At 48.1% G+C, this 22,576-nt stretch overlaps 1 protein-coding gene across 1 annotated transcript; it reads left to right on the top strand.

Moving 5' to 3' along the window:
- The first annotated feature begins 1,402 nt into the window (after positions 1–1,402).
- LOC144142359 (serine/threonine-protein kinase D3-like) lies at positions 1,403–21,995 on the top strand. Its single transcript, XM_077673812.1, has 7 exons — positions 1,403–1,618; positions 10,773–10,881; positions 11,730–11,865; positions 13,807–13,938; positions 15,293–15,402; positions 16,923–17,238; positions 21,369–21,995. Exons 2-7 carry the CDS (start codon positions 10,831–10,833, stop codon positions 21,401–21,403), a joined length of 780 nt encoding a protein of 259 aa, XP_077529938.1. The 5' UTR covers positions 1,403–1,618; positions 10,773–10,830; the 3' UTR covers positions 21,404–21,995.
- Positions 21,996–22,576: the final 581 nt, after the last annotated feature.

The following is a 22,576-nucleotide window of genomic DNA, read 5'->3' as shown; positions in this document are numbered from 1 at the left end:
GAGGGCCGTAGGTCGATTGGCATTAGGAGCACACAGTAAAACAACAAATGAGGCATTGCAGGGAGACATGGGATGGGCATCCTTTGAAGTGAGAGAAGCACAGAGCAAACTATGTTTTGAAGAACGACTTAGAAATATGGATGATCAGAGATGGGCGGCCAAAGTGTTACGGTATCTTTACATGAAAAGCGTGGACACACAATGAAGGAAAAGAACCAGAAGGCTCAGGACAAAGTATATCAAACCTGGAAGTGCAGGGAAAACGACCAAGGCAGTAAAAAATGAAGTAAAAGAAACAGAGACAACGACCTGGAAAAAGAGGATGGATGCGAAGAAGTCCTTAGATATCCACAGGATCGGGAAGCAGGAGATCACAAGGGAAAAATTATTCGATAATACTAAAGGGAGTGCATTCCTTTTTGAAGCCCGGGCGGCTTGCTTGCGGACAAAAACGCTTATCCGCGAGCCGGTACAGGAAGAACTATGCGCAGGCTGCGGAAATGAGCCAGAAACCATGCGACATATTGTAACGGAGTGCAAAAGTATCCGTCCAGTCCTCAGTGATGGAGCCATCCAGCTTCCGGAAGCCCTTGGCTTTAAGGTTAGCGGAAAAGTGAATTGGACAGCAGTAGAGGTTAGTAAAAGAAGGTTAGAATGTTGGTGGGAAAAGAGCAGAGAACAATCTGGGAAGACATGCGAACAAAGAAGTCAGACTAGCACAAAAATTTCGTAAAAGTATTTTCTTTTTATTTTGGCGAGGTGATTGTACAGTGGCGTTGCGACAGTGGCGTTGCGCTGTGCAATGCCACCCCGTTACAAAGGGGAAGCCACTAAGCATCATCATCATCATCATCATCATCACTCCAGCGCAGGGACACCGACCAAAACGTCGCTTCGCAAGCCCTTCAAGGAGCGCGTGTCTGGACGGGACAAGCGCCGGCGAAAACGTAACTGGAGGTCCTTCAAGAAGGCAACAAAAAAATAATAATAATAACAGATGAAAAAGTTTCGTTCCACGCGAAAAAATATTTGGAACACGAGACATCAACAGCTCGGCTGTACAATCACACTCAGGGATTTATACACCCCCCTTGCCAACACCTCCCCCCCCTAGAAGGATTCCGCAACCACGAGCGCCCTGCCCAAGGATACCCCCCTTTTAAACAGCGCCCCCCCCCCCCCCCCGCCCTCCAGGAGGATAACCGCACCCCCCAGAAGCGATGCTCTGGATACACTCCCAATTACACTCAAGATGCCCCTTCCCCCAAACGCACACAAATAACACCGCATGCCCACGCACAAACACACACGGACGCCCGCACCGCGGCAGCGCGCCGCCACATCCGGCTGCTGCCTGCGCGTCAGCCTTGAAAAGGTTGTTGCGCCACTGGCAGCCCTTCGCAGCGCGCTCGAGCAGCTGACTGCCGGACCTCTCGAACAAGCGCGCCCGCTCCCTCGTGTCGCTGCCTGGCCGATTGCAGGCGGAGCAAGAAATCGGGGCGGAGGGGGAGATCTCGACGGTGTTATTTTTGCGCACGGCACGACTTCTCCGCCTGCTCGCCGGCCTCGACGTCCCACTGCGTCGTTGCGCACTGCCGCCACAAACAGCGCCGTGCACGTAAGTCGGAAACGCTCCTTTACGCCTCTCAGTGCTCCTGCTCTCACGCACACACTTTACGCTCTATGCTGCATGCACACACAGAGTGGGGAAGGTATTGCTGTCCGAACTTGGAAGCTGGCTGCCATTGTGAACAAGGCACGACGGATAAGGCAGAGGCCGCTTATCGGAATCCAAGTTCCTTGTCGAACTGGCTGAGTCTGGCCGGCTGTCCCTTATCATGGATGTATATATCGTTATCGAGTACAAAGTCATTATTCAGGCGAGTGCAGTTGACTTCAGGGGACTGACAAAACAGCAAGCAGAAACGCCTGCGAAGCGTCAGCCCCATATCCTCCTCGGACACAGCCCTCATGACGGCGGGAACGTGCGCACGCAAATATAGACGCAACGAAGGTCCAGCATAGGTTTAAACCCGATAATTAACAGAGATGAGGGCCTCCTGTTGGGACGGCAGGTACGGAGTAACATTTTTTTTAAAGCATGCAATGACAAACTCCTAGCTCCTAGCATGGTCAATGCAACGGGAAGGGCGTTTAAAAACTGCGATTTGGTACGATCTTTTTTGTGTGTCACAATTTGTGCATGAAAAGTCCCGGATCAATCTTAACTGGGTTGTACAAGACAAAACAAACCTTTTGGTTATTACATTCCGGGCAGTGGCCATTTCGAGCTTTCTAAAAAGAGTAGAAGCATGACTTCCATAGTGTGGTGCAGTTGGAATCACTCGCGAAATCTTTTTTAATGAAGTGTACGGAATTTGTCCATACACGTTTCTCGAGTTCCCAAAACTTGAGGCATGGAGGCGTGAACATACCACAAATGCTATTTACAGTTTCTTTTTGAACCAGATAAGAATTAAATGTCGTAATTCGTAATTTGCACATAAATCCGAATTATTTATTTATTTATTTATTTATTTATTTATTTATTTATTTCACAGTACCCCTAAAGGCCCTCAATGGAGGGTGTTACATAGGGGGGCATACAGACACTGAAAATACACATGTTTAAAGATGTATCATAAAAATAGAAAAAAAGGGGAAAAGAGTGAAGAACGAAACAAGAAAGCTTCGGTGCAATAAAAAAGGAGACAGATAGAAAAGAACGAAAAAAGAAAATTTAAGTACCACAAAACATGGCAGGAATGCAATGTGTTTTAGCAAACATAACACAAACGGATTGCGCTTGCGCAAGAAGGCACTTGCAGATGACAAGGAAATCAGTCTACGGAACTAGATAAATACAGTGATATACACAAAAACGTTGAAGGGCAAAAAAAAAAAAGAGAGAAGAGCGGTGGGCGCACAATGATACATTTCAAGGAACAATACAAATCAAATCATCACAATTGGCGGAGCAATTCTTGATATTTAGTTATGTCAGTTTGAGTTGCTATATGTGAGGGTAAATCGTTCCAGTCAGATATGGTGTGGGGTAGGAATGAGTTTGCGTACAAGGACGAGTGACACAGTGGGCGCTTAACATTGTTGGGATTGATCCCTGCGTGGAAAAATGGCTGATGGAGGCTGAAAGAAATCGCTGTGAAGTGTTGGGTGGAAGTAGATTTTATGAAAAAGAGACAGGCGAGCGTATGTGCGACGAACTCATAACTTGTCCCGTTCAGCACGCTGTTTTAATGATGTGACGCTTGAAAATGTAGAATAATCAGAAAAGATGAAGCGAGCAGCACGATTCTGTAATGACTCGAGGTTATTTGTGAGATATGCTTGATGAGGATCCCAGATTGCAGAGGCATATTCTATTTTTGGACGACGTATGCAAGTCTTTTTACATGAGATGGGGCTTGTTTCAGATTACGCCTGAGTAGTCCTAAATAGCGGTTTGCTGAGGAAAGGATGACGTTAATATGGTGCTGCCATGTTAAATCATTTCTGAAATGAAGACCAAGATATCTGTACGTGTTCGTTACCTCTATTGCATTATGGCTTATAGTATAAGAAGTTGCAAAATGGGGGGTTCCACCTGAAAACGACATTTGCTTTGTTTTAGATAAATTAAGGGGCATCAACCATCTTAAGCACAAAGCTATAGTATCAAGGTCAGATTGGAGTCTGCAACGGTCGGTATCAGAAGAAATGGTACGGTAAATTACAAGGTCATCCGCAAATAGGCGAACACGGGATGATACACACGAGGGAAAGTCGTTAATGTAGACTAGAAAAAGTAATGGGCCTAATACGCTACCTTGGGGGACCCGTGATGTTACTTGAGCGAAAGCAGATGCGTGACTGTTGACAAATGTAAACTGAAGTCAGAAGTAAGGAAATTTTTAATCCAAGCTAGAACGTCAGGATGTAGATTACATTTAGATAGCTTGATGCGTTGTCTATGGTGAGGAACGCGATCGAAGGCTTTAGAGAAATCAAAGAAGACTGCATGAACTTGCAACCCGGAGTCTACTGAAGTATATAAATCGTTAGTAAATCCGGCCAATTGGGTCTCACACGAGTAACCTTTACGGAAACCGTGTTGGAATTTAAAAATGGCGTTATGATCTTCTAGGTACTTAATAACTTGAGAATGTTTGATATGCTCGATAATTTTACAAATGGTGCAAGTCAGAGAGATCGGTCGGTAGTTTAGTGGTGAAGAACGATCACCGGATTTGGAGAACGGTGCAATTTTTCCTATACGCCAGTCACGCTGGACTGAACCCTCAGATAAGGACTGAGTGAAAAGTTGCTAGTACTGGAGCAATTTTTTAGAACTGTATTGTTAATGCCCATATGATCACATGGGGATGAAATTTTAAGTTTATTGAGTAAAAATAAGATTCCCCCCTCAGTAATGACGATTTCAGGCATCATGCCCTCTATGAAACCAGTTGTGATCGGTAATGAAGATACGTCTTCGCAAGTAAAAACCGACGCAAATGAGTTGTTAAGTATCTGCACGCATTCTGATTCCGGAACAGTTTGGCCGTTATGATGTGCAATAGATATGTCAGAGTGGCATTTAGGATTGATTACGTGCCAGAATTTCCGAGGGTTGTTACTTATCATGGATGTTAAGTCGTGAGTGTAGAAATTGCGACGAGTAGATTTAAGAAGGGATTGGTACTGCTTGTCACACTCTTTATAGCGCAGCCAAGAAACCGAGTGTCTGTTTTTATCTGCTTGCCTGTAAAGGCGCTTTTTCTTATTGTTTAAGCGGCGAAGTGCGCGAGTGTACCAAGGCACTGCACAACTGTTTTTAATGGTTAAGACCGGAATGCACGACTCAATCGCATTAATAAATGTTTTTTTTTAAAGATGAGCCAATTTTCTTCAGTGGAGCGTGAATGCTAAGTATTCAAGAACTGGTCAGAGAAACGAGACAGTTGAGTGTTCATGGCATCAAAACCGGCTCTGGCGTAGCCCCTAATTTTTTTACTAGTGGTTTTTCTGGAATTAAAGGGACGATTAATGCTACCAGTTATAATGGCATGATCCGAGAGGTCGTCTAAGATAATAATATTAATTGCAACATTTTTTTCCCTATTTTATAGACGTGTCCCGCAAGTTAAAACTGACGAAATGCGCTTGTGTCCTCCGCATATACAACGATCTCAGAGGGGGAGCGTAGGTTTACAAAGTAAAATTCAGCGGAAATAGAATCGAGCCTTGCGGAATACCGCATTGGCACGTCCATGTTTGATTTTGTGCGGTTAATAACTGTGCCCTGACAGCGATAGGACAAGCAGTTGTTTATTAGTTGGACAAGAATTCGCTTTAGCCTAAAATAGGTTTAACGCTGGTTTAAGGGGGTCGAACGCTTTCTCGAAATAACACCGGTCTATTTGTTGCACATAATTTTTCTTCGTCGTAAAATGCCCTCACTGTAGTTTGTAAACCCTAGTGTTGATACGACAGTAAGAGCAAAATTTCAGACTTAATTTGCAACGAACAAAACATTTTGGTCTGAAATAAAACAACTTTCCAAGGCAACGCCGACACCAGTTCCGCACATTTGAAGGGCCCATAGATTACTTCTTAAGGGATCACCATGCTCTCAATATACGACGTCGCTTTGTGTGTGTACTCCCCTCCCCCTTACCCCCAGTTCTACCTTTTTCTAGCGAAGTATTGTTGAAGAGTGACCATGAGAAGCGTTTATGAATCATGGAAGAGTGTATAATACGGCTCAGACAATGCGAGCCTGGGGCAACAGCTAGGTGTACTCATCTGAGTCTCCTCGTACGTCACAGCTGTGGTGCTGACCGACTATCTTTACGCTGCATTCGCGGAATTGTATCGCCACAAAGTGAGTTCTGTTTGTTTTTCGTTTCGTGGGTCCGGCCGGCCGTACGCGCTATCTTATCTCTCCTGAGGGCGAAGCGTGCGCTCGTGTGTCTCGCTGGCTGCCCGCTCACCCCCACGCTTCGAGATGCTCGGAGGGAGGCCCGGTTGCACGTTTCTTTAAATAACTGCGCTGTAAGTAAATACCAGCCAAGCAATTGAACGCGGGTGAAGTCAACTGCGCACGTTAACTTGCTTGACTACCGCATTTTTTAGGACCGCACACTGGCCGTCCGCGTCCGTGCGCATAGCCTTTACAATCGCAAGTCTAGTAGAGCAGACAGAGTTATCTTCAGTCGTCTCACCCAGTTGGGCTACGACCGTTTTTTTCTTTATTCCCAGACAAACACCGCTGTTACAATCATACAACAACAAAACAAACCCATTACACCGAGACATAAAATCACTGTTCCACTCTAGGATACAGTACTGACTGCTAAAATATTTTCACTTTTGTTAACTTCTCCACTTGTGACAACCAGTCTGGAACACATTGGCGTCCTTTTGTACTTCAAGAAAAGAGAATATGGCCTCTCGGAAATACTCATTTACTGGGCGCGCATCAATGTCCGAGTGGCGGACTGCCATTCGGCATCTCCATATACTGCGCAGACCTAGTAACATTATCAGTACCAGAGAGTCAAACGGCTAACTCCCTCGCCTGTAACGGTGCGGAGTACCTTAGGACCTCCCAATGTCCGTCCGCGTCCATCCGTGCGCACACCACCATCAAGCGAAAATCAAGCGAAATTCGATTAGAGCCGTGAGTTACCGTTTCATTTCGGGAATAATCAAAGCGCAACCCACGCGTCTCAAATCGAATGACGGTCGGGGCACAAATCAGAGGTCACCGGGGGCGCAACTTGGATGTCCCCGTACTCCGCGCCTCGCCATCATCCACGGAGTGGAGATGCTGTGTTTCGTGCCGGAAGGGCCAGATGAGGAAAGGTCCGCGTCACGGCCGATGAAGTGGAGGAGGCCGTTTCCGTCTTTGTAGCTTTTTTGTTTGTTTTAGGGCAGCGATTGGCCCTGTTAGCTATGAAACCTCGCCTCGTCGTTGCTATCGTAACAATATGTATCTACGTGCAATATCGGACTCCCTAGCGGACGCCTCCGGTGGTGTGCTTAGCGAAACAAAAGAATGCAAGTTACTCCTCTCCTCCAATGCAGCTCAAAATTTGATGTCTAGCGACAAGCTGTGAACATACGCAGCTCATAAACGAAATCTCCTCGGTTAGTAAACGTTGCGCAAATGTCGAGTCTCCGTAAAAGCGTACCGCGCATGACTCCGAATCCATTTGCCGCGAGCGACACGGCTTCTTTCCTCGCACCTCCCGCAAATGGACTGTCACGTGCACCTCCTCTGTTCGCGCCGGAACTTCCCCGTTCTTTGCGTCCGCGCATGCGCTTCTCCAATGGAAACAACGCTGACGCAGGCGGCGTAAATGCGCTTCCGGGTTGCTGCGCAAACTGAGCTACCTGGTTGGCATGCGGGCCCGGGAGAAGACTTAAGCGAGAAAATTATTTCGTCCGCGGAAAGTCCTCGTGGAAAAAAGAAAAAAAAAAATACAGATAGAAAAAGCAATCGAGGCCTTTTTTCAGTGATCAGTGAGTGAAAAGGCAGTCTGCAGTGTTCCGTGAGCAATCGAGGGGTTAAAAAAGTGTCAGCAGAGCAGCGCATATCACGTAGCAGCTCTCGATCGCTCTACGGCTCGAGCCAGAGTATACTGTACGGGCAGTTGGGTTAGTAGCAGCTCGAAGGACGAACGACGAGACAAAGCCAGCGCCTGTATCGGGTTACTTTATCTCGTTTTCCGCGCGGTTATTATATACAGAACGCGCACAATATGTGAGGCACGCCGCGTTGCGCGCAGAATTTCCTGTATGCCTTCCCACTGGGCTAGCTGGAATGGTTCTGCCGTCATCACAACTTCGCTCCGCCGGCGACGATCGTCGTTCCAACCATTATATGCATATTCAAAGCGCTCTTGGCGCCATGGGGAAGCAATACAAGGACCCCGGCCATCTGAATGCCCCGGAAAAAGACGCTCGAGACAGGCGCTGCGGGTTGCACGCTTTCACAACGCCTTGTCCAAGCGGCGCTGGCACAAATACCGGGGGCGGTCTGCTTCGAAAATGTCGTTTTCGCGTCCGTTTCACTAGTGACGTAGGGGCACTTGCGAGGCCCCTGGCCAATGGGTGTGCTGCGCGCCACATCTGGCCGCCTGCTTGCAGCCAATCAGGGCTCGCTCGAAACGGACACTTTGAAACGGACGTGCTATGAACATGAACCAAACTAAGAATTCCTCTTAGGCATGGAGCAACGCCGCCTGTATTAACATTGCCTGACGCGTCGCGCGCTTTTCAATGGGAAGGGTAGGGACGCTTAGTTCAGGCACTGATCCGCTATGTGGCGCGTGCCGGCGGACATCTCGCCTTACGTCACTGCTCGCGAGTCGCGAATGCTGCACCCACTTCTACGACGTGTGTCTGTCAGCTTGCCTGTTGGGCTTCAAGGGCCGTTTCGCTTACATCTTAGCCGCGACGGGGCGCTAGTTCTGTGGCACACTGGGGATCTCGTTCAACGTGTCGCTCGCTTCATACTTGCTGCATTTTTCCAAAGATAAAGACGGAGGCGGACTGGAATAGTGTAAGAACATACTGATTGTCGGGTAGACATACAGCTAACAGAAAAACGATATTTTCGTATGGGGCAGCCATTATTTTACTGATATTTTTCTTTCGGGAGTATTTAGAGAAGAAAAAATTGCGTGCACGCTTTTCGTTCAGGCGCTCACTTCTACGATTACTTTCCAATAATATCACGTACTTGTAAACTTCAGAAAATTATAGGAAACAAAAGGATAAGCAGCTGGGATCCCGCGACGCTGTCCGGGCGCTTCTGCAGTACAGTCGTCAATTTTAGAAGTGCGTACCGATGTGGAGTGCGAACAGCGGGGTCAAAACAGTGCCTAAATGCGGAGGGGATAGAGGTGGGATGCCCCACTCAAAAAATTTCAGGGCCTGTGATCCGAGTAGATAAGCGCGCAAAGCCGGCATCAGCCTGCGTCAGCGCAAGGGATTTCGCTTCGTGTTCGTGACAAAGGAAGTTTTATCAGTGACAGACCAAGACAGACAGGCATGGTGAAAAACAAGAAGGCGTAGGAGCGCCGCCTCGGGAACGCTAAACAAACTTTCCACTATTTTGCATAGTTTCCGAGAAGCGGCGCTGGCTGGCAGACACGAAAGCACGCTGGAAGGCTACGGAGCTGGGAAGGGTAGGAGAGAGCAACAGGAGAGTGGCTGTTTGGCCATTTTTCGCTCGCGCGTTAGGCAATGTTTATACAGGCGGCGTTGCATGCAGTTTAGGGTACGCACCGGCTCCCCGGAGAACGAAACTGAGCTCTCCGAAATTGTCCTTTCGTGTGTTTTTGTGTGCTGTTTTTTTTAAGGTTTGTGTGTGAACAGTTTATACGGTCTGGGCACCAATGTTGGAGCCCGCCCGATACAAAGGGTACGACCACAGATCATCATCATCATCATCATCGGTGCAAACGCCTCTGTATCGTGTGCATCATCCGTAAGCTTCCTCTTTAGGGTGCGCGGTTAGGTCGGTGGCATCCAGGGCGCATTTGCTTTCCATTCCATTTTTAATCCAGCATACCGTATATTAATTTCTCTCATAATAGAATAAAATGTATAAGAACTGGTCTAGCGCGAGCCTCCCCCCCCCCCCCCTTCTCTTTTTTTTCAATCAACTACGTTACCGCAGCTCCTGGAACGTGGCTATGTTTGTGCAAGAATATGAATTTATGAGAACCCGCCGCCGTGGCTCAGCGGCTAAGGCGCTGCGCTGCTGAGCCCGACGCCGCGGGTTCTATTCCCGGCCGCGGCGGCCGCTTTTCTGATGGAGGCGAAAAGCAAAAACGCCCGTGTGTACGAGATTTCGGCGCACGTTAAACATCCCCAGGTGGTCAAAATTAATCCGGAGCCCTCCACTACGGCGCGCCCTCGTCGCCTGCGTTGCGTCGGCGCGTTAAACCCTACAATCAATCAGTAATTTATGATATGGGCAAGCAGTTGTAGTTAACTTGGCGTTCGAAAACTTTCTATCTGCTAGCTATTCTCACCTTCGGGAGTTGTGTGGGCAGTTGCTGAGATGTGTGATTAAAAATGTATGATCGGCAGCTGTAATGTTTCGCGATAAATATGTCGGGAATACAAATTTTTGAAGCTGTCAACATATCATTTACCGTTGATCATTGAAGTATCTATAAAATATATTTTTAGCAAATTTAGGGTGCAAATACCATGAAAAAAAAATGCAGAACAACCTATCTGCAGAAGCTTTGAAATACAACTCGTTTCATTTTTCATTACCGTGGGTAGTTAAGCAATTTCACCCTTAAAGCGAATCGTTCAGTATCGTAAGCGTGCTCAGTTAGCTCGAACACACGGTGGTTCCTCGCAGTGTGCATGAGTGCCTGCCTTGTGCAATGCTAGGGTTATGCATATTGTGAGGCAGAGAGACCACGAGCTAATGCTAGAAGCAGCAAAGAAATTCGGTACTCCGAACGTGAGTGCCTTTGTGTATGAGTTCAGGATCTTAAATCTGCTCTGCAGAGATGTGAGGAATGGATGGAACAAGCTTGATGAAAAGCATTCTGACTGTCCGCCACATATGGTGATGACGATGATGCTCTCGACAATGTGTGTGTGTTTTTTTTTTTTTTTTGGGGGGGGGGGGCATACATACAAATGCATGGATAGGAACAAAGTTTTGCGTGTGGTCAGCATACACTGCATGCATCATGTAATAAAAAATACGGCTGATGCGGAGCATTTATTTGCAGGTGATGTTCCCGATGCTGTGAGGTGTCGCCCGTGAAATTGACCCCTAAAACTACCACTATGAATCTTGGATCAGTCAAGCAGATGGCCTACAACTTGGGCCTGAAAAAGGTTGGGCAACAGGACTCGATTTTAGCCTCACTTGCTTATGCAGGACGTTCTTAGACCCCCGTTCTAGAGGCATTACAGGCAAATTTTGAGGTTTCGTAAATTGTGTTTATCCCAGCCATCGTTTCCTTACTCAATGCTCTCATTGAGCTTGTAAGGTATTATACATAAATAAGAATCGCATAGCATGTCGAGATGCTACCTTCTGTGATTTCACGCTTCACGTATTCCCTTTGAAGCATGAAATCACCGAGTGGTTGGTGCTCATGTTCATAATGTTTGGTTGCAACGTTGTAGTTACTGTCAACATCAATGCCAGGCATTTTTTTCGCTGCCTTCATTGCTATTTGTCTGGGCGCATAACAAAACGAGCTAACTCTGCCCCACATCTGCTCGGAGGAGCAGCATTACGCGCTCGTCAATGTCAGCTATCCAGTGGTCACAAAGCCACATCGATCGGGAAAATTGTACAAGCACACCACTTCCCCACATTAAAAAAACCTCTAGCAAAAAAAAACAAAAACAAAACAGAAACAAAAAAAACCCCGCCCAGATTTGTAAGCAGTGCTCCGCTTTGAACGTCTTTGATTTTCATATTGCTCCGCTTTCCTGTGAACTGCTGTATTTTTCGTGATGATAGCACTTTCTCTACTTGTTTCCATCTTTTACAAAATCCTGGCCAGTCACTGTAGAAACAAAGGCTGAAGAATAGTTTTAACAATTCAATTATTGCGAGACTTTTGCAATATTTTTGACACGAGTGCTTCCCACATCCCAGCTCTTTTTGCAACCCAAGTAAGTGTACATAATTGAATGTTGATGGAAGTACTCTGTGATGGGACACTTGACAGAATCCAGACGACCGCATGACACGACTCAGTGAGCAAAGTCATCTGTTGCGGCGGGAATCTGAGGGAAGGAGCGCCCAGCGACCAGTGAGCGATCCTCCTGCTGTCATCCAAGGCGCAGAGCCTGATGTCGTCTCGAGTAAGTATCGGGTATTTTTAAAGCAAATTAAACTCCAGAAAACAAATAAAACAAATTGTCCATGAATTTCCTTGCTTTCAGGCAAATGACATCCAAAGGCGATAGCATTTCGGCTGCCCTCGCCACGCATTGCCTCCTCCAGCCCAATTTCCCTCTTAAGTCCCTCCTAGATCAGGTTTCAGAGTATCCTCACGTTTTTCTCTGATTGTTGGATGCCGCCGACAGCGGCCATTGGTCGAGCAGCGCCACGTGGCACTTGTTTACCCCGTAAGTCCCGTGGGCGCTCAGGCATTTCGGTGCCCCTGTGTGGTCGGGTGCGCGCGTTCTTCGATAAATTGGGATTTTCGGGGCGCAGTGCGGCTGCATGAGACGTTGAAAGTGAGGTTCTAGGCCCCAGACAGAGTAGCGATGCCGTGATGCTCTGTTTCAACCTGCCGGAAGGTGGAAAACGCCTGCTCTGCTTTATGCTGGGAAAGAACGACAGTAGCCTAGCGTAACCTACAGCCACTAGAAAAGCGTAGCTTATTTAGGGGCTCTAGCATAACCTAGAGCCATTAAATAAGCTACGCTAGCGTAACCGAGCCTGACCCTGTCGCACCGGCGCGCTGTCTAGAAATCCTCGAAACGTAAACACAGCTGTTATGGTTGCCAGGTGGCGCCCGGACCAATTCCACACGTCAAGGTCGGCCGCAGTCAGGCGCATAAAGCTGGCCACCCTGCCGTCAGGCACCAAAATGGCTGCCGGCGTGCATCAGTGTCGTTACTCTTAAAGTGGTTCTAGCCCTGACTAATCTCCTACCTTTCTCCTATACTCCCCACACCTGGACATACTCCTCCTCAATCGCCTCTCCCCAATTTTCTATCTTTCCACCCTCTCCCACACGTGCTGTACGATTCCGCAAACTCCCCTCCTCATTTTTCATTCCCCTCCTTCCCATCTTCTATCTCCACCACCCCCATATTTCTCACTCACCCACCCCCCACCTCAAAAGCCCCTTTCCTACTTGCTCTAACCCCACCCCTTACCCGCTACATTTTCCCCCATCCTCTCTGTCCCACTCTTCCATTCCCCTAACAATTGTCTTCCTCTTGCTCCACCTCCTTCCCTTCCACTCTTCTTTTCCATCGTCCTTTCCCTCTCCCTTTCCAGCGACATCCTGTCCTCTTCCAGTCTCCCTGCACATCCCACCCGAATTTCCCATTTCGCCTTCATTTTCCCCTCCCTTTGTAATAACCTCCTCCACCTTTCCCCTTCACCGTGCACTTACTTCCCGCTACTCTCTGCAGAACTCTTGAAAAATTCATGGCGCATGCAGACAAGGACAAGAAAGCGCTTGTCTCTTGCAACGCCAACTAGCCCAAGAATCTGTACTCGAGTTCTTTGCACCCTCTGTTGCCCTCACTGCCAGCCTGTTCCCTTCTCCCTCTACACTCACCCTCCCCTCACCAGTCACTCGCTCTCCCATTCCCACTTGGTCAGCAACCCACTGCTGGTGAGCCTGCTTAGAGACTGGCCAAGAGAGCCGCAGGCAGGCAGTCCAACATTTTCATGTTTAGGTAATCCAAGAGAAACTACTGTCTTTGAAATACAGCTGAACTTCCCTTTGAGCTATTTTTACAGAAGCAAACCAGAGGCAGTTCTTTGACAAGGAACGAGCCACATAATTGTGGCTTGTGCCACAGCAAGTCTTGAACCCTCTGCTTAGGCTCAACTATTTGCTGGGCTGAGTTTGCGGTCGGCTGTAACACCAATGTCAGTGAAGGGATGTTTGCTGCAAGTTTGGGCAACGAAACATGTTTTTGAACAGTGCAAGGACAAAATGGGCGACGCAAGATCAGCTTCGACCAACTTGGCCAGCTTGATGGTGAATGACAAATGTTCTTGTTGGGGGCCGACTACGTGAAGGGGCAGGAGGGCAATCCTACCTTGGCCGCTTGCAGCCCAGCAGTCCAGCGACAGCGTCCTGCGGCGGCCGCACTCGCTGACAGCCATCACGTACAAGTTCCCCACCTTCTGTGACTTCTGTGGCGAAATGCTGTACGGGCTCATCCGGCAGGGACTCAGGTGCAACGGTGAGTGGGCATGCTTCACGTGGGGGCACTCAAAACACGTGAAGTTGGGCTTGCTGGTCAGGCATTCTTGTGGACGTATATTGCGTGAAAAAATGGACACGGGACAAGAAGAGACGAAAACGAGCACTCATTCATAGTTTGTCTAGGTGAGCCACACTTTGTTTAATGAGCGTTGTGTCGTGGAAAAGGTTCCATTCTTGCCATGGCTCACGAACAAGCTCAATAGTTGTCTGCGGGCACAAAAACTGTATTGCTGTTCAAGTACTCCTTAGATTTGTTTTATGACATACGAGAGTGTAGTGAATAAATTACTTGTCTGTCAGGAATGTTTTGAAAGCTACATGCAGCTGTAACAAAACGAAATAGGTTCCCTTGATGTTAACTCAATCTCTTAGTACTTCATCTGCTGCATCAAGGTTTGTCTTAGGCGATAGCTCTGCCGTGATTACAACAAGTCGTCTTTTCGTCCACGTTCCCACCAGTTTTCCGAGAATAAAGTGAGGCCCCAAAGGGCATATCATCATAACAGTAAACGATCCGCGAGCGATGCAGCAGTGCATTGGGGATGGCATACTGCTAGTGAATCGTGCATATGAAAGTGAGAAACTTGAAAATTTAGGAGGAAAAATGACAAGAATTTCCTGAATTCGAAGGTTGATACTTGCCGCGAGTGATCGTTTAAAATGAGAAAGTCTGCGCAATATGACTAGTACGTGTTCACTTTCACGAGCGTGAACTTAGTCGGCGCATCCTTGGACCAAGTGAATGAGGACTCGAAAGCAGACCCGACCACAGCTTTGCACACGTCCATGCCACCACATCCACCTGCAGTCGACCGCGTGACTAACAAGCCCCTCCAGCTCCTCGTGGGGTGGCTCTGACATGTTCTCTTTCATTTTCGTTTCTTGGCCTCTTTCCTTTAAAGAAAGCCTCTCAACTAAATGAAAGTGCGTTTTATAAGTAAAAGAACAACGTGAGGCTCGGTTATGTGCCCAAGGTTTACTTTGCATGGAGGGACGTTAGCTGTGCCACCAGGACTGGGAGTTGGGAAATGTCTCTTCTATATTCACTTCATGCTCGGGCTCTTATTTAATGTCAGAAATGCACCACATTGGGCCGCCTGGCCCAACCATATCTCTGCATAAGACCGCAATTTTTGTTGCACCCATGCCATAATCACCCTTGTCGGAGAGGGAAAAATAATATAAGTGGTAGGAACGAAATATGAATAGTGCTGCGCAAGCCCAAATAAACATGTACGAATTTGGTATAGATATATTGTGAATGGACCGCCAGAACAATTTTTGACTTTTAAGCGGGGGGGCCTGCCAGTTCACAATTCCTTGTTGCGCAGGGTGCCGGCTCAACTTCCACAAGCGATGTGCCCACTTGATCCCGAACAACTGCAGCCGTGTGCGATACTCGCAGTCCTCCATGGCTTCCTCCAACCCCGACCCTGAGGTGGTGAGTCTACAGTTTGAAACAGGCCGGTTCTGTTACAACGGATGCCCAAAAGCTAAGCCTCACGTAGGCAGTCAACGTCTGCGGGTAGAAAAGTGTTACTGGGGTTCATGTTTGTTGTGAGAACATGAGACCAACCTAAAATAGCACCGCAGGATCCGCAACTTCTCGCTTTATCTAAGAGATCACAATCCTGTCGCCCTTCAAACTTCAATTTCAAACAGGGCCATGTTCGTTTAGGAGTAAATGATTAGAGCTTGCAGTTCACTCTCCAGTTTGCCTTTGATTTTTTGGAGGCGTGAATGAATGTGACGAAGTTCTTCACAGTCTTTCTTCCACCAATCTAAAAAACTGGGACGGGCTTCACGCCTTCTGAGCCTTACGAGCCCACGGGGTGTGTGGGGTGCCGCCGCCTTGGAGAATGTATATACAGAAAAGCTGACAACCAGCTTGGTTTTATTGTTAATAGCGCTAATGAGCATGGCAAGTACTGCTCTGCATTTCGAATACCTGCAGCTGCTTTTTACATTCAAGTGGAAAGGAATGAATTGTGTAGGCAGCTGCCAGGTGGAGATGAGAAATGCGGCGACCTGCATGCAGCAGGGGAGAGTGAACTAAATAAATCACACCATGATGGTTATTATGCAGCGCAAGCTACACTACGCTACCTCGGGCACTCTTCGCGGGATGACCAATTTTCCCCTCGAGTGCTAGAGGTCAAACCCCACCCCCTTCCGCAAACGCCCGGCACGGAGCAGCGGCCCGATGCTGGGGACAGATAGGCGAGGAGGGAAAGGAGACGTGCGCGGAACCCGTGTGCGGTACGTAGCGGAGGAAGGCGAGGAGGCTGAAGCCGCCGCAGCGATAAGCGCGCGCCACAAAGGCAGGCCCTGAGGCCACGTGCAGCGCAGAACCGTGTGCGATAAAGGAAGACGAACATCTAGCTGCGGTACAACCTCCTTGGGTACGCCCCTCGTACAGCGGCGAGGCTTAAACAACGCCGTGAGGCGAAACAGGAGGGGAAACGCTACTGTTGCGTACAGCTTCGCTACCTTCAAGTCTTACGCATTAGTGTGAGCTTCCTTCATTTTTCGTTGTCCTAACGTCGAGGTAGTTCTGATAAACTTACAGGCTAAAAAGACGAAAAAAGCCCTCTTCTTACCCTAAACAAGGTAACTTTCAATGTTTTGTCTAGAGAGTTGAACATATGGTTTTAAAGCAAGCACAGCGCAAGTGCTCGCAGTCCTGTTAGGTCTCTATTCATGCTTACTGGGTATTAAATCCTTCTGTGTACACCTGCTTGACTCTAGATGTAGCAAAAACAAAAAAAAAGCTTGCCGCTCATTGAACGAAATGAGGCACAAGACGCACAATGACAGAGGCAGGGGCGTGTACACAATAATACCCTGTGGGTATCTTCCTTTCTATGCTAGTGCGGTTCCGAACTTTTTCAGCTTGGAACTACGGCACCGCCACCTTTCACTGAGCCACTTCTGACGCTGCTGGGGGGGGTGCGCACGCAGGGGGCTGCGGAAGAAGAGACAGTCTTGGCGGCCGCCGCCTCCGGTTGTTCCGCGAAGCGTTCGTCAGAGCGCTGGCCCACGGGGCGTCCCGCGTGGCTGGAGCGCGAGCTGGCCGGCAGCGCGAGCGGCCCGCACGCCTTCGAGGCGCGCTCCTACCGGCTGCCCACCATGTGCCTGCACTGCAAGCGCCTGCTCAAGGGCCTCTACCACCAGGGCATGCAGTGCACCCAGTGCCGGCTCAACGTGCACCGGCGCTGCGTGCCCAAGCTGCGGCTGCACTGCGAGGGAGACCTGGCCGCCAAGTGGGCCCAAGCCTGTGAGTACTGCATGCGGAGGAGGACACCCAGGCGCGGGCAGCGGCATGACTGTGCAATGGGAGGATGGATATCTGCTACTCAGTGACGATGACCTCGGGAGGCAGCTGCTGGCCACCCCTTCTTCCTCCGTAATGTTTTCAACACCTACCACACCAAAAAAATTGCATCAAAACACGCAATAGGCAAGATCCAGTAGCCATCCGTGCTACACTTATTGCCCACTTGTTGAATGTTGAAAGGAGACACGAAATGTAGGTGCCTCCAAGACGTTTGGTACCACGCAACTCAGTTTAGGCCAAATGTTAGAGCCAAACTCTGTCTTTTTTTCAAGTAGAACATATTGTGAGTGGAATACAAGTGTTGGCAATCTCCGCTTGCCCTGTTATCAGTGTTTTGTGGTGTTTGCAATCGTTTGCGGAAGAAAAGTGTAAGGATAGGCTAAGCTTTATTTTGTAGTTTACATTAAACTTTCTTGCAGATCTGTTACGAGAAACTGTATTAAGAGGCGCAATTGTTGTTGTCCGGACTTTACGACTCCCGCATTTTACGACGCTTTTTCACGCTCTCGCAAAAGTCGTATAATCGGGGTTCTACTGTAGCGCAAATAGAGCCAAATACCGCTAGTGACACATGCTCAGTATATTTATTTTTTCTTAGGATATCTCACATAACGTATTGAGCCAATACATGAAAGGTGTACAGACAATATCTTTGTGTTGCATTTACTTATTTTGCTGTTGGCATAAATCAGCCCAATAATCCTATATTGGCCAAGTATAATAGCCTAAATAATTATGCAGAGCCTTCTTTAGCTATGCAAGTTTCGGTCTCGATGAAACGGGCACCAAGGCAGCCACCACGACCAGAAAACCCAAGTGGCACCACTGTTCTGGTCGAAGGTGACGAAGCCACACGATGCGGCCAGCTCCAACGTGGCGCTGCCGGTAGCGCGGAAGCTGTGCAGCTAGCTCCAGCTCCAGCTTCAGCTCGCTACCACTTACAAGGGTAGCACTCTTGGCTAAAGCGAGGTTACAAATTCAGGAATAGAGGAGGCGATGGTGTGGGCGAAAATCACGCTGCCAACTTTCTTCATTTCTTTTGGGGAAGGGGAAGAGTGCATAACGCACTGAGGCTACGACTGGGCTACAAGGCACCGTAGTAAAGGGGTCCGGATTAATTTGCAGCACCCGAGGATGCGCACCAAATTTCAACGCACAGGTGTATTTGTTTTGTTCTTATCTTCCATGAGAAAAATGACTGCCACGGCCAGGATTGAACACGCATCTTTGAGTTCAGCACAACAACGCCTTGGCCACTGAGCCCCAGGATGGATTTCTATCAGTTCTCATCTGTACCTCTTGTGAAAGTGGCCGTCAAAAACCTTTTGCACCTCTTGTGAAAGTGGCCTTCAAACATCTGCTCTGATGGCAAGCCCAAACCACTCTTGGAAGGGGGGGGGGGGGCTGGTGCTCTAACGCTTTTAAATTGCTCCACCTTTGGGGCCCACCCTTACTGGCACTCTCGAATGCTCTGTGTAGCATACACAGCATAGCACAAACAGATCTGAACAATTCATGCTGCCAAGCCCTCAAGACATGCGCAGCTTGCAGTACTGGGAGATCTCTGCACATGGGAACGAGCCCACTCGTCACAAGCCCACTCGTCACCGGAAAACTCGTCGTAGGCCAACTCGTCACACCGGCCTTTTCGTACAGTGCCATCTCGAGATAGGAACTCTCGTGCCAGGTGCCTTCTCGTCACATGGATTTCGTTACACCGCGGCCGTGTGAACAAAAGCCTAGAAGCCCTGACCGGAAATTGGCGTTTAAAGCCGGTCTGAGGCTGGTTTCTACAATGGTAAATTCGTTACGGCTGTTTAGGAGGGCGTGCGGAGGTCTGTGGGAGCAGCAGGTGTGCATAAAGAGCTGTTTTTTTTTCTTTTGCTGGGGAGGGGGGGAGAAGTCAGCGCGATTTGCAATTCTTCAAGTGCTGATCGTCAGCAGTGTTGAGGTGGTGTACGTCCGTATTTTTGCGCGTATAACCTGCCCATGCATACAACCCGCACACCCACTTTCAGTCTGCGAATAAAAAATAAAAATAAAAATTGGCGAAGCTTGCACCAACTCGCGCAAGGCTTGAACCATAGCTAAGCTGGAGGATTTCTTAATATGTAAACACTGAAGGACACACCACCAGGCATTGCATTAGGCATCGCATTGAAATTGTTTATTTGTTGATTTGATTGATTGTGGGGTTTTAACCCGCCGACGATACACAAGTGACGAGGCGCGCCGTAGTGGAAGGCTCCGAAATCATTTTGACCACCTGGGGATGTTTAATATGCGTGCGTCAAAATCTCGAACACACGGAGGTTTTCGCTTTTCGCCTCCATCAGAAAAGCGTCCGCCCGCGGCCGGGAACCGAACGCGCTTCCTTGGGCTCAACAGCACGGCGTCATATCCAGCTGCGCTACCGCGGCGAGCAATTATTTGTTAAATAATATTAATCTTTATTTCACTGCACTTAATACATATTCGGGCCAGCCCAACCCAAAAAATCTTGTGGAGCCTTTTGTTAACCTGTTCTGTTGTCGCTTTTCACGGTGGTGGTAGTAGTCATCGTCGGACAGCACCCCCCACGGCTCGCTCGCAAATACCAAGATATCAACGATCGCATCGCAAGAATCCTGGCTGATCACGAAGGCTGAGCCACAGTCAATACGCTTCGGAATATGGCCGGCAACATCCGCTTCCGGTACTGATGAAGTGAACAACGTCGCAACCCAGCGTTGAAGACGCCTACACAACGAGCAAACGGTGCAATAGTACAAATAGTACAAAACGTATGCAATAAACATTTTTTTTATTTCATGTACACCTGTTCACTGCGTCATTTATAACAATTGGTTTACTTTTTTTGCATGCCATGTAATACAAATTTTCAGGCATTATCATTTTAATATACCTCGGTATGCCGGCATATTTACCTAACTTCCTGCGTTAAAAACTTTGATAGAACACTCGCTCACCTACATCATTTTGAAATGGGCGACGTATATATAGCAGGCGGAAACAGCGCTTTAGAAAACAAGCTCGTAATGCGAGTTTTCCGTGTGACGAATATTCCGGTGATACGAGAATTCCTCGTACGAAATGCCCTGTGACGAGTTGGCATTCCTGACCAGTTTACCTGTGACGAGTTGGCCTATGACGAGTGGACTTGTGACGAGTGGGCCTAGACCCTCTGCACATACACAAGACACTATTTACATAGTTATCTCAGATTCGGCATTTCATGTCAGAACGTCTTGAAAATGCACAAGTATACCTTAATTGGTACGCATTATATATGAGTATAATTATTGTGCGAGAAATAGATGGTGCAAGTCGGCAAGAATTTTTGCTGTCGACGTGCAGCCAGGCAGCCACAGAAGAACAGAGAACAATGCTGCTTAGGCCTGCACTCCTTTTTGGCATACCAAAGGCAATAACAGGTCCCCGCAAACAATCACAGTGCTAGTTTAAGGGGAGAGGTAAAAGGGCACGGAACGTTAAAAAACTTGCCTCAAAGCATAAGAAACGTAACCGGACACCTGCAAGTGTGAATATTAGATGTGCAAGGCCAATAACTGAAGTTTAATGTGAAATAAATTTTATTAAATGGGAGGAATAAAAGAAACGCTTAGAAAACGTGGATGGGCAAAAGGAAGTTGCCGCACTGCAGATTAGTGATTTCGCGCAACATCGTGGTGACGTGTTTTTGTTTTTTCTTCCATTTACTCGTAAAAAGTTTGGAATATATGTAACCACTCATTGTAGTGGCCACCTGCTGCTGAGCATCACCCATCACAATTCCCGCACAGGGGATGCTGAATCTTCTCTTTAATAGTCTGTTGTAGGCTGTAAAAACTAGGCATCATGCACACATGCGAGTTTCGTGCATCGTAATTGTTACCTCTGCCACGGAGGCACCCTAATTCCTCTTAGAAAGGTGGCTGATTTCAGGTTTTGCAAACACTATGATTTTAGAAACATGTGTAAACTGTGGAGGCTAGTTTAGCAGTAAAAAAATTACACAACCTGCAGTGTGAGTAAGGTCATTCACTAACATCTTGTTATATTTTTTTTAGGTAAAAGAAGACCCCATGGACAACACGAAGAATAGGCCTTTATTTCAGACGTCCTGCCTACAAGCAGTATATGAGAGAAATACGATTTCGAGAGTAGGCGCCGGAATATCATCACAAGCTGTCTTCAATAAAAATTCTTATCAAGATAATCTGCAGGCCACATCCATTGATAGTCCCGAAAAAATTCATAACAGAGCTGCACGGTTTGTTTTAGGGCGGTACAAGCGGAGAGACAGCTGTACTGCTATGAGATCTGAATTGGGTTGCGAATTGCTTTCTTCGCGCAGGAAAAAATTTCGTTTGAAGTTTCTCTTTTCTGTCTTTCATGGGCAGACTGGAACTGACCGTCACAACTATTTCAGTGAACCCAGCTACATATCTAGTCGACATGACCACCGACACAAAGTGAAAGAGTGCCGTGCAAGGACAACCATATTTTACAATTCCTTTTTTGTGTTGACCATCAGAGATTGGAACCGGCTGCAAGACAAGCAAGTGTGCTGCACGAACAAAGAATTCTTTTGTTCCAGTCTTGCTGTAACGCCTTTTTGGGCAAAGCGGGGCACTCACCGAATAAAGAAAGGACTAAATAAATGGCAGGCTCCGCCGAGCCTGAGGTGATCTCAAGGGCGTCTCCATCACTTGCCAAGGCAGTTGCAAGCTACCCACCTCAGCCAAGGGCTCTTCAGTTGGCAGGGTGCATCAGGACCGTGTTCTCCAGCTGCTCGGACACTCCTCCAGAACTGGCACCCACTTGGACACGTTCCATCTCCACCCATCCTCCAGGCGGAAGGGCTGGGACCCAGCTGCTTCGTGATTGGCAAGGGTTTGGCTCTCTCATGCCTGCCGACTTACGAGCTAGCACTTGACTGCCCTTAGAACTTTTAGATGCGACTGCATCTCATATTCACTCGCCTTGTCCCTCCATACGGCGTTGTTGTTGTCCGTCCACACCTCTCCCCCATTCTCCTCGCCGCGCGAGCTGCGCTCTCCGCCGCTCACCCGCTCTCCTCTCCGATAGCGAACACTCTCGCGAGGGGCATTGGATTGGATGCGATTGGGTTGGCTTGGCTTGGATTTGGATTGGATTGGATTAAAGTGGATTGTGTTGGATTGTGTTGCGTCATAACCGCGGTCGTTCCAGCACCGGCGTTCCGATTTCCATCGATGCGTTGAATGGAGCCTAACAATTCTGCGATCGCCCGCGC

The sequence above is a fragment of the Haemaphysalis longicornis genome, unplaced genomic scaffold (assembly GCF_048455015.1).
Source record: "Haemaphysalis longicornis isolate Haplotype H1 unplaced genomic scaffold, Haemaphysalis longicornis Haplotype H1 scaffold_6, whole genome shotgun sequence".
NCBI classification, from domain to species: domain Eukaryota; kingdom Metazoa; phylum Arthropoda; class Arachnida; order Ixodida; family Ixodidae; genus Haemaphysalis; species Haemaphysalis longicornis.
The sequence above is the reverse complement of the archived record's forward strand: the minus strand, read 5'-3'. Positions and strand labels throughout refer to the sequence as shown.